This window comes from Cherax quadricarinatus, chromosome 5 (assembly GCF_038502225.1).
Source record: "Cherax quadricarinatus isolate ZL_2023a chromosome 5, ASM3850222v1, whole genome shotgun sequence".
NCBI lineage: Eukaryota > Metazoa > Arthropoda > Malacostraca > Decapoda > Parastacidae > Cherax > Cherax quadricarinatus.
Genome location: NC_091296.1, coordinates 48,162,510 through 48,175,036, shown reverse-complemented (window position 1 = coordinate 48,175,036; position 12,527 = coordinate 48,162,510). Strand labels below are relative to the sequence as shown.

The window sequence follows — 12,527 nt, the reverse complement described above, 5'->3', positions numbered from 1 at the left end:
TAGTTTGGCTTTTCCTATCCTACTCCTGTTACCCTCTCCACACTGTGTACTCACCTATTTGTGCTCACCTATTTGTGGTTGCAGGGGTCGAAACTCAGCTAGTGGCCCTGCCTCTTCACTGATAGCTACTAGGTCCTCTGTCTCCCTGCTCCATGAGCTTTATCATACTTTGTATTAAAGCTATGTATCGTTTCTGCCTCCACTACCTCACTTGCCAGACTATTACACTTCCTGACAACTCTGTGAAGGAAGAAATACTTCCTAACATCCTTTGACTCATCTGTGTGTGTGTGTGTGTGTGTGTGTGTGTGTGTGTGTGTGTGTGTGTGTGTGTGTGTGTGTGTGTGTGTGTGTGTGTAATTACTAATTCGCATTTACGGAAGCAGATTTTTACTCATGGTGTTTCTCCTTCAGCATCTTTTAATGAATTGTTAAAATTCCAATGATTGTAATACTTCCTACTCTAAAATTCTCGTCCATTGGTCTGCTATACTGTTTGCGAAGAAAATATTTTTTTCTTTCTGCTCCACTTTTCTGTTTGAAATTCTTAGAAATCTTCCTTGTATATTCTTCCGTATTCTGTCTTCATCTGATGTGTTGCTATACGCGAGCCTCGAGATCTTTATTGTTTTTCATTTTTTCATCCATTTTTGTTTGCACTTGCTTGGCTCTTTTCTTAATTATTTACATGTTTGTTTAGAAACAGGCACCACCATGCCCCTGCATATTCTGATTTTCGGCTAATAAATGTTATAAACAGCTTTTAGTATTTTCTCTTACAAATCTTTAAAAGTTATTTTATAGTGTGCCAGTGTTGCATATGATTTTCTTCTAGTTCGTTTAGATTATCGTTTTAAACAACAGAACAAAGATACGTCTATCCGATAGTTTCAATATTTTGTCTCTGTCTATATTAAGTGACGCCCGCCTGTTGAGTCGCTTCAAAAACCATTAACAAACTAAAGGTAGCCTCGTCATTTCGGGGGTATTAGCCAGAAGTTTACTCAAAACAAAGAACCCTGCCATTATATTACAACCTAGAGTTACCTCCATTCTTACTATTACTGCCGTAACTACTATTAATTGTACAATTACTACTGATGCTGTTGTAATTACTATTGCTGTAACTACTACTGCTTCTATTACTGCTATTGTCGCTGTAGCTATTACTACTACTACTGTAACTGCTACTTCTACTGCTGTAACTACTACTACTACCTACCACTTGGGTTACTACGACTAATTTTTTCACCTCACATGGTACCTATGTATGCCCTGTGTGTCCTTATATTGCTTGTAAGGGCTTAACTAAGCTCTTGGAGAGCGAAACGTTGCCCCAATAAAATGCCACATTAGATGCATCTGTGTCCATTTACATAAAATTCCTCAGATATTCTGGTTTTGCTTTCTTCTCTTTCCAGAACTTAGAACTTATATATACACTCTTTTCCATCATCCATCTTTCACTTCAACTGCTCAATTAATCAAAGTTACCTTTACAGTATCTTTTATTGTTTATTTTGTTCAGATTATCTGCGTAATTAACAACCATGCTCATATAGTTTTCCATTCCATGTGGGAAGTCATATAAAATATAACATTATGGGGGATGAATCTCTCCTTGTACAACACCGCTGATGACATCTACCCAAGAGGACTTCTAATCCTTTCATATTTCATGAAGCAATACGCGTGGTTTCCTGTTGTCTTTATTTTGTGTACTTGTTGTTGCAGAGGTAGGGTCTGATCCTGGCCCCCGTCTCCTCACTCCTGGTCCCGTCTCATCACTCCTGGGCCATCTCCTCACTCCTTGCCCCGTCTTCTCACTCCTGGCCCCGTCTCTTCACTTCAGGCCCCGTCTCTCCTCTCCTGCTGCCGCCTCTTCGTTGGCTGCTACTGGATTTACTCTCCCGGCTGCGTGAGTCGTATCCTACCTATTCTTAGAGGTATGTAGAGATTCGCTCTTTACCGCTCCATTTCCTGATCATTCTAGGGTTTAATAAGTATTTTCCTATATCACTGAACTCACCTGTGTTTTTAGGTACCAACGGCTCCATCGTATACCTGAGACTCACCTCTCACACTCCCCCCTGCCCACCCTGTCTATTCCTCTCAGCATTTTGTATGTTATGAACACTTCACGCTGGTCCTTCTGTCCTTTATTTTCGTCAGGTTTAGCTCCTCCAGTCTTTCCTCTTAGCTCTGGGAATAATCTCGTAGAAAACCTATGCAATTTTTCCAGCTTTTGAATATGCATTAAAAATTGCCGGTTCCACTGGCGCCATATACTCCACGATGCGTCGGACATACGTTTGATATTTAGAGAGCTAGGAATGCCTCTGCTGAGGTACCTGAAAGCTCTTAAATTTAACAGGCTTGCGTTTGCTGTAGCCGTTATCCGGTTGTTTGCCTCAGTCAGGTCCTTCTCTTTCAAGAAGGTTTGTAACCTATATTTCCAAGCCTCCACTTTGTTTCCTGTCTTCTTTGACCTTTCCCTATTCTCATAACTTTGCATTTTCCGGGGTTAAATTTTAATTTCCACCTCTCAAGCCAGTGATGAACCCTGCGCATATCCATTTGAAATCTTTCCCGGTCTGGTCATGTTTACATTGTAGGCATCAGTATTACAGATACAGTTTCGGCTCGATTTTTTCTGTCATGTCGTTACTCTACACAAGAAACAATACCTTTCCAAGTACTGACCCCTGTGGAGCAGCTCTCGTCACATTCACCTATCTCGAGTGAGTGCAAGCGTGTTGTCGAGTACACTTGAGTGTGCGTGTACAGACTGGGTTGACCGTATCTCCGCGAGTGACCAAACGCTACTGTGGATCCTACCTGTCTACCTGCTATGTGTGCGTGTTTGTGAGCACATGAACATACATATGCACACATCACTGTACATAATTCACATCCAACTACATTCCGCTGAAGCGATCTTTTAGTACCTATTACAATAGTTAATGTCTGCTTGGCTGACAGCTATACAAGGTAGCTGTTTGTATTTCGCTGAAGCATTAGGCCCATGTGGGTTCTTCATAGCCAGTAACAGTGGCCTGGTCTGTGATACGTAGGAAGATGACTGGTGTACTCACTAAGTTGAGGTTGCAGGGTGTGTGTGTGTGTGTGTGTGTGTGTGTGTGTGTGTGTGTGTGTGTGTGTATGTGTGTGTGTGTTTGTGACACAGGATTTGCCTTCCATGAATCCGTGCTGGTTGGCGTTTATACTCTTGTTCCGTTCCAGGTGTTCCACCACTCTCCTCCTGATAATCTTCTCCATAACTTTGCATACTATACACGTCAGTGACACAGGTCTATAGTTTAGTGCCTCTTTTCTGTCTCCTTTTTTAAAAATGGGAACTACATTTGCCGTTTTCCATACCTCAGGTTGCCCAGTTTCCAGGGATGTGTTGAAGATTGTGGTAAGTGCCACACACAGCATATCCGCTCCCTCTCTAAGTACCCACGGGGAGATGTTGTCTGTTCCCATTGCCTTTGAGGTATCGATGTCCCTTATCAGCTTCTTCACCTCCTCCTCATTTGTATGTATGTCATCCAACACTTGTTGGTATATTCCTTGCTGGTGTCCCCCTCTGTTCTGTCCCCCCAGAGACCTTCCTGTCTCCACTTTAAATACTTCCTTAAATCTCATATTTAGCTCCTCACATACTTCTTGATCGTTTTTTTGTGAGTTCCCCACTTTCTTTCCTCAGCCTTATCACCTGGTCTTTGACTGTTGTCTTCCTCCTAATGTGACGATACAGCAGTTTCGGGTTAGACTTGACTTTCGATGCTATATCGTTCTCGTACTGTCGCTGGGCCTCCCTACTTATCTGTGCATACTCGTTTCTGGATCTTCTACTAATCTTCTTATTTTCCTGGGTCCTTTGCCTCCTGTACTTTTTCCATTCTCTGGTGCACTTAGTTTTTGCCTCCCTACACCTTCGGGTAAACCAAGGACTCACTTTGGTCTTTCTATTACTTCTATTTCCCTTGGAAACAAACCTTTCCTCTGCCTCCTTGCGCTTTCTTGTTACATATTCCATCATCTCGTTTACTGATTTTCCTACCAGTTCTCTGTCCCACTGAACCTCCTGCAGGAAGTTCCTCATACCTGTGTAGTACCTCTTTTATAGTCTGGCTTTTCCCATTCAGTTCCTGTTACTTCTCCACTTGTAGCTCTACTATATAATCAAAACTCAGAATCACGTGATCGCTAGCTCCAAGGGACCTCTCGTAATTGATGTCCTCAATGTCTGAACTGCTCATGGTGAACACAAGATCCAGTCTTGCTGGCTCATCCTCCCCTCTCTCTCTGGTAGTGTCCCTGACATGTTGATGCATGAGGTTTTCAAGTACTACATCCATCATCTTGGCTCTCCATGTTTCGGGACACCCATGTGGCTCCAGGTTTTCCCAGTCGATCTCCCTGTGGTTGAAATCGCCCATTACCAGGAATTTTGCTCTGCTCGAGTGAGCTCTTCTTGCCGCCTCAGCCAGTGTGTGTGTGTGTGTGTGTGTGTGTGTGTGTGTGTGTGTGTGTGTGTGTGTGTGTGTGTGTGTGTGTGTGTGTGTGTTTGTGTGTGTGTTTGTGTGTGTGTGTGTGTGTTTGTGTGTGTGTGTACGTACTCACCTATCTGTGGTTGTAGGGGTTGAGTCATAGGTCCTGGCACCGCCTCTTTGCTGGTTGCTCCTACGTCCACTCTCCCTTTACTCCATGAGCTTTTCCATATCTCTTCTTAAATCTACATATGCATCCTGCCTCCACTACATCATTCACATTGAGATTTTTTAAACTTAATAATATTCAAGCCAAGATAGAAAAACGACAGATGGTCTGCAAATCCTGTTTGATTGATCTCAGTGTAAATATTGAAGCTCAAGATGACTAAACGCAAAAGTAAATAAGCTCAGCGCGATTCGCGGCGCATCAAAGAGAGACGAGCACAACATATCACAGCAGCATCAAAGCCATAGAATAAGACTGTAAAAAATTGCGAATTTCTGCTGACAAACAGAATACCACCAGCACCTGCTGGGCGTGATTCCGTGTCTGTGTTCCACACCTGCTGGGAGTGATCCTGTGTCTGTGCTCCACACCTGCTGGGTGAGATACTGTGTGTGCGTTCAGCACCTGCTGGGCGTGATCCGGTGTCTGTGTTATACATTGCTGGGTGTACTCACCTAATTGTACTCACCTAATTGTGGTTGCAGGGGTCGAGACTCAGCTCCTGGCCCCGCCTCTTCACTGATCGCTACTGGGTCCTCTCTCTCCCTGCTTCCTGAGCTTTGTCATACCTCTTCTTAAAACTATGTATGGTTTCTGCCTCCACTACTTCACTTGCTAGGCTATTCCACTTGCTGACAACACTATGACTGAAGAAATACTTCCTAACGTCCCTGTGACTCGTCTGAGTCTTCAGCTTCCAGTTGTGACCCCTTGTCCCTGTGTCCCCTCTCTGGAACATCCTATCTCTGTCCACCTTGTCTATTCCCCGCAGTATCTTGTATGTCGTTATCATGTCTCCCCTGACCCTTCTGTCCTCCAGTGTCCTCAGTCCGATTTCCCTTAACCTTTCCTCGTACGACATTCCCTTGTGTGTGCGTGTGTGTGCGTGTGTGTGTGTGTGTGTGTGTGTGTGTGTGTGTGTGTGTGTGTGTGTGTGTGTGTGTGTGTTCCCGTGCGTGTGTGTGTGTGTGTGTGTGTGTGTGTGTGTGTCTGTGTCTGTGTACGCATGTGTGTGTGTTTGTGTGTATTCGCCTAGTTAGTTACCGTATTGTCCTAGTGCAGGTGTGTGTGTGTGTGTGTATGTGTGTATATGTGTATGTTCGTGTGTGTGGGGGAGGTGTGAGGGGGAGATACTGCTAATACATACCAGTAATTCTGGGTTATAAAAAGCGGAGCTTGTTACTAGGGTCTAAAGCTTCTATGAGTGTCTGCCCTTGTGTGTGTGCATGAGTGTGAGGGAGGGATGGTTAGGAGGGGGGGGGGTAGGTGGTGTGGTTGAAAGATCCGTTATACCTCTCTGTCGTGTAGGCTCAAATTTAACTCAGCTATCTTTCCAAGTAATGCTACTCTCTCCACTTATTGCCCTTTCTGGATTTAAGTATCAATTATTGCTGGTTATTATCCTATTCCTTGTTCACATTGATAGAGGACTTCCTAGCTTCCTAAGCATTCTTACTGCTAATAACTACCGGTAGAAACACTGCCTTACCCCTACGTTACCCCTCGCTAGTCTGCTCTACACCTCACCCTCTCCTCAACACTATCTTCACTTTAACTATGCTATTTCTACACTAATTCTGGTAATAGCTTGCAGGAGTGAGTGACCAGTATCTAACAGTGATGCAAGGCCAGACGCCAGGATGCAACATGCAAACCACAATAGGTGAGTGAGTACTTGCTCTACACGGTGCGGTGACAAGTTGCCAGATGCTGATGACGTAGTCGTCGTACTTCTTTCACTATTTTGGAGATCCTTCACCCGTGATGTTTATAACCATATATGCTCATACATCCCGCGTTCATCACACGATATCACTTTTCACTTATGATAGTATACACTTATATACACTTCACTTTATATGTATAATGGCACACAACTTGATGTGACGTCACTGCCTCAGCAGACCTACGACTGCCACCTTCCCTTGTTGTATTTCATTTTTCCTTTCTCTTTTTTTTTTACCTTTTTCCCTCTCACTGTATGGTGCCCCACATTACACTTGTTAACCAAACGCTGGTAATTCTTGAACTCCCGCTTCCACACTCGCTTTGATCTTTGTATATTTGAATCTGTGTGTCACCAGCGCCTAGTAGACCCACAACGGTTTGTCACTTTGAAATATTACTGATTCCAGGCTACATCTCGACTTGTTTTAACTAATAACTCTGGTTATCACTGGTACGTGTGATCCCGTGTCTGTGTTATACATTGCTGGGTGTGATCCCGTGTCTGTGTTCCACACCTGCTGGGCGTGATGCCGTGTCTGTGTTATACATCTGCTGGGCGTGACACCGTGTCTGCGTTATACGTCTGCTGGGCGTGATCCCGTGTCTGTGTTCCACACCTGCTGAGCGTGATCCCGTGTCTGTGTTTCACACCTGCTGGGCGTGATACCGTGTCTGTGTCATACATCTGCTGGGCGTGATACCGTGTCTGTGTTATACATCTGCTGGGCGTGATCCCGTGTCTGTGTTCCACACCTGCTGGGCGTGATCCCGTGTCTGTGTTCCACACCTGCTGGGCGTGATCCCGTGTCTGTGTTCCACACCTGCTGACCGTGATCCCGTGTCTGTGTTCCACACCTGCTGGGCGTGATACCGTGTCTGTGTCATACATCTGCTGGGCGTGATACCGTGTCTGTGTTATACATCTGCTGGGCGTGATCCCGTGTCTGTGTTCCACACCTGCTGGGGGTGATCCAGTGTCTGTGTGCCAGATCTGCTGGGGGTGATCCCGTGTCTGTGTTCCTCAGATACACATTGTAGTGCATGACAGGCATATATATATTACTATTATTATCAGGTAACAGACAACCTAGTGAAGTATCTACCGTCACACAGGTAACACGCAGTCTGGTGAACTATTTTCCCTCACTCAGGTAACACGCAGTCTGGTGAAGTATCTTCCGTCACTCAGGTAACAGACAACCTAGTGAAGTATCTTCCGTCACTCAGGTAACAGACAACCTAGTGAAGTATCTTCCGTCACTCAGGTAACAGACAACCTAGTGAAGTATCTTCCGTCACTCAGGTAACAGGCAATCTGGTGAAGTATCTTCCGTCACTCAGGTAACAGACAACCTAGTGAAGTATCTACCGTCACTCAGGTAACAGGCAGTCTGGTGAAGTATCTACCGTCACTCAGGTAACAGACAACCTAGTGAAGTATCTTCAGTCACTCAGGTAACAGACAACCTAGTGAAGTATCTTCCGTCACTCAGGTAACAGACAACCTAGTGAAGTATCTTCAGTCACTCAGGTAACATACAACCTAGTGAAGTATCTTCCGTCACTCAGGTAACAGGCAATCTGGTGAAGTATCTTCAGTCATTCAGGTAACAGACAACCTAGTGAAGTATCTACCGTCACTCAGGTAACAGACAACCTAGTGAAGTATCTTCCGTCACTCAGGTAACAGACAACCTAGTGAAGTATCTTCAGTCACTCAGGTAACATACAACCTAGTGAAGTATCTTCCGTCACTCAGGTAACAGACAACCTAGTGAAGTATCTTCAGTCACTCAGGTAACAGACAACCTAGTGAAGTATCTACCGTCACTCAGGTAACAGGCAGTCTGGTGAAGTATCTACCGTCACTCAGGTAACAGACAATCTGGTGAAGTATCTTCCGTCACTCAGGTAACAGGCAATCTGGTGAAGTATCTTCCGTCACTCAGGTAACAGGCAATCTGGTGAAGTATCTTCAGTCATTCAGGTAACAGACAACCTAGTGAAGTATCTACCGTCACTCAGGTAACAGGCAGTCTGGTGAAGTATCTACCGTCACTCAGGTAACAGACAATCTGGTGAAGTATCTACCGTCACTCAGGTAACAGACAACCTAGTGAAGTATCTACCGTCACTCAGGTAACAGGCAGTCTGGTGAAGTATCTTCAGTCACTCAGGTGACAATTAACAGATTCAACATATTTCGTTAAGCTGACATTTGGTAAAATGTTGTAATATTTTTCATCACTCAGGTACCATGAAACACAATATTAATTTCCTACTCGAGTATCAAGGTAACAGTATGTGTGTGTGTGTGTGTGTGTGTGTGTGTGTGTGTGTGTGTGTGTGTGTGTGTGTGTGTGTGTGTGTGTGTGTGTGTGTGTGTGTGTGTGTGTACTCACCCATTTATGGTTGCATGGGTCGATTCGCAGCTCCAGGATCCGCTTCTTCGCTGATCGGTGCGTGTGTGAGCGCGCACGTGTGAAGCACTAAACTACTGTAGGTCACACAGTTCAAAATAAATCTTCCCGTATCCAATCCCAGAAATGTCACAGTGACAGACTCACCTTGAGACGGATGGCATCAATCTCCTCGGGCTCGCTGGCGCCCTTAGCGTTGACTGCGGTGATGGTGATAAGATAGTCCTGGCCGGGAGTGAGACCCTCCACATGAAACCTGGGCTCCTGTTCCTCTATGGTGGCTAACAGAGTGTGGCTGGGGGAAGTGTACACTCGCGCAACGAAGCGCTGGGGAAGTCCGCCATCGTTACCAGGAGTGCACCCCACCTCCAGGGTGCCAACCGTCAAGTTCACCAGCACGCAGCTCCCTACACGCTCAGGTGGGCCTGGGGGGGGGGTCAAAGAAAGAGGCACAATGTGAGATAATGTGAGAGATAGGGACGGTAATGAAAACGTTAATGGTAATTAATGGTAATTATGGGCCAACAGGCCTCCTGCAGTGTTCCTCCTTTCTTATGTTCTTATGAACACACCGGACGTCTCCTAAAAGTTAGGAAACCACTTTCACAGTCATTCATTCAGCAACTGTCTTGCACTATCATCACAGTTGAAGTAAACCTTTAAACCGAATCATATCCAGCCGTTCTTCACAGTGCAGGCACTGGACTCACCATCTACAAGACTGAAGTCCGGTTGACCGGTTCCCCATAAACTCATAATAAATGATAACCTGCTCAGACTCGAACAGCATGTCAAATCATAAAAATTGCTTGCCTACACTCATTCCTTTCTAACATGTTGACAAAGCCTGTTGTATATCTGAACCCCTTGCGTATAAAATCTTTGCCACTCCTTTCAACCTTTCCTAGGATAACTCTTACCCCTTCTTCCCTCTATCCCAGCCCTAACTTTTCTAATTATCCTAGTTTCTCCACCCTGTTTAAAACCTTAAACCACTCAAGTATCTCCTCTTCAGTTCTCTGGATAATACTTTCTCTAACTCCGCACTTCCTCTGAATTTCCTGACTCCTAAATCTCTTCGTAATATTCACCCCTCCCCCCCACTGAATACATTTCAACTGCCCCCAGCCTCCTACTCACTGTAATGTTTAAAACTCATACTTCACACCCATACTCTGCCTCCGTTCTTTGTCTCAATAGATATCTGAATGCACACCCAACTTTTTCCTCCATCAGTGCTCAGTGGTTCACCTCATCTTTCATACAACCATCTACCAACAAGTCCACTCTCAAATATCTGAACGTATTTACCTCCACCATATTTTATCTCGTATATGATATCACTAGATTTCTGATTTTCTTGTCTAGTTGCCCTTTCCTATATTCACTTTTAATTTCCTTCTTTACATACCATCCCAAATTCGTCCACCAACTTAACAATTTCTCATTAGAATCGGCAAAGTGACACTGTGACAAAACACACCTCTCAAATTCAGTGTCTTTTAATCCCACACCACTTCGCAATACCATAGATTTTACCTAAATGTATGTATGTATGATATATATATATATATATATATATATATATATATATATATATATATATATATATATATATATATATATATATATATACATATGTCGTGCCGAATAGGCAGAACTTGCGATCTTGGCTTAAATAGCAACGCTCATTTTGCCATATAGGACAAGTGAAAATTTGTGTATGCAACAATTTCGCCAAAATCATTCTGAACCTAACGAAAAAAATATATTTCACTGTGTTTGTTTAGTATTAAATTATTGTAAACAAATCTAAAATATATTTAGTTGGGTTAGGCTAAAATATATTGTTTTTTGTTATAATATGGTTAGGTAAGTTTTCAAAGATTCTTTTGGAGCAAAATTAAAATTGTTTACATTAACATTAATGAAAAAAATATATCTTTAAACGTATAAGAGAAAATTTTAGAAAGGACTTAATTTTAAATGAGTTCTTGCTAAATGACCAGTTTTACATATTCGGCACGACATATATATATATATAATTAAGTCCTTTCTAAAATTTTCTCTTATACGTTTAAAGATATATTTTTTTTCATTTATGTTAATGTGAAAATTAATCATTTTGTACTAAAAGAACCTTAGAAAACTTACCTAACTTTATTATAACAAACTCAATTTAATTTAGAATAAAACTAAATCTGTTTTAGATAAGTTTACAATAATTTAATAATAAACAAAGACAATGAAATGCATATTGTTTTCGTTAGGTTCCTAATATTTTTTTTTTTAAATTACTGCATACACAAATTTTCGCTTGCCTTATTGAATAAGAAGAGCATTGCTATTTAAGCAAAAATAGCAAGTTTTACCTATTCGGCACGACATATATATATATATGCGCAATACAATTGTAAACAAGCGACCTAAACAATGCAAGATAAGTCATAGGGGATGGAAATTTTCAGCTCAGTGTGTCATTAGAGCTATGCATTGTTGCAAAAGTAGCAACAGAAGAATCGAGGGAAAGTTTTCTTAGAAGAACCTTGCGTGGCGACACCAGCCAGCTTCTCTCACGAAATGAGCGGCACTGGTCAGTTCAACACTCAAATATGGCGTTGGGTAGTAAAGGGCCTCCCAGTTTACAGAAAGCAGGAAATATAATAATGGAAGATGTAAAAGGCAGCCCTAACTTTCATCTAATCGCCGTCAGCAAGTCATGTGACTTTTAAAAACCAGTGGTATTATGTGTAAACTTTTTAATCAAATGAATCGAATACCATATGTCCCAGAAGGATTCCAGAATGTTCGGAAGAATCTCTTCATATATTTTTAAATACTATCTACCGATATCCTCAGTATCATTATGCCTGTACTCTGGTTACTTATGAATTACGATTATTCTTTAAGACCACTAAGCTAGTTGCAATCACCATGTTACAATTCAGGATTGCTACTGTACATAACAGCCTTACATAAATGGGCTTATTACTAAAGCTTATATATTATACTTGAGCTGAAGATAGTGCCGCTGATGCACATTTGTCACAGGAAATACAGTCTGTGAAACCTTCCTACTGAAAACCTCATAGCTCACGACCACGGTTCGAGTACCTGTTCATGTTTATTCATTAACAGTCCTTTATTACGACTTAAATATATATACATACATACATATATATATATATATATATATATATATATATATATATATATATATATATATATATATATATACACACACACACACACACACACACATACAGTTGCCACTTTATTAGGTAAACCTGGACACCTGCTCGTTAATGCAAATATCTAATCAGTCAATCACCTGAAAGTACCTCAATCCGAAAAATGAGGGAGATATGGGCAAGCGGTTCACTTGTTGTTCAGACCAAACATCAGAAAGGGGAAGAAATGTGATTCTAATTGTGCAGTCATGATGGGTGTCCATGTAGTTGTGACTTACCTGCCTTCGCCACGGCCAACATGCAGGGGTCAGCCTGGGTGCCCACGGAGTTGTGACTCACCTGTTTCCACCACGGTGAACATGTAGGGGTCAGCCTGGGTGCCCACGGAGTTGTGACTCACCTGTCTCTACCACGGTGAACATGCAGGGGTCAGCCTGGGTGCCCACGGAGTTGTGACTTA

General features: G+C 42.7%; 1 protein-coding gene across 2 annotated transcripts in view; it reads right to left on the bottom strand.

The window, feature by feature from the left end:
- LOC128685132 (protein turtle homolog B-like) overlaps positions 1-12,527 on the bottom strand; it is a 519,018-nt gene that overhangs the window by 61,935 nt on the left and 444,556 nt on the right. For both annotated transcript variants that reach the window (XM_070101774.1, XM_070101768.1), the window contains one exon: positions 9,024-9,301. In XM_070101774.1, coding sequence (XP_069957875.1) covers positions 9,024-9,301 — 278 coding nt within the window. The remainder of the gene's footprint in view (positions 1-9,023; positions 9,302-12,527) is intronic.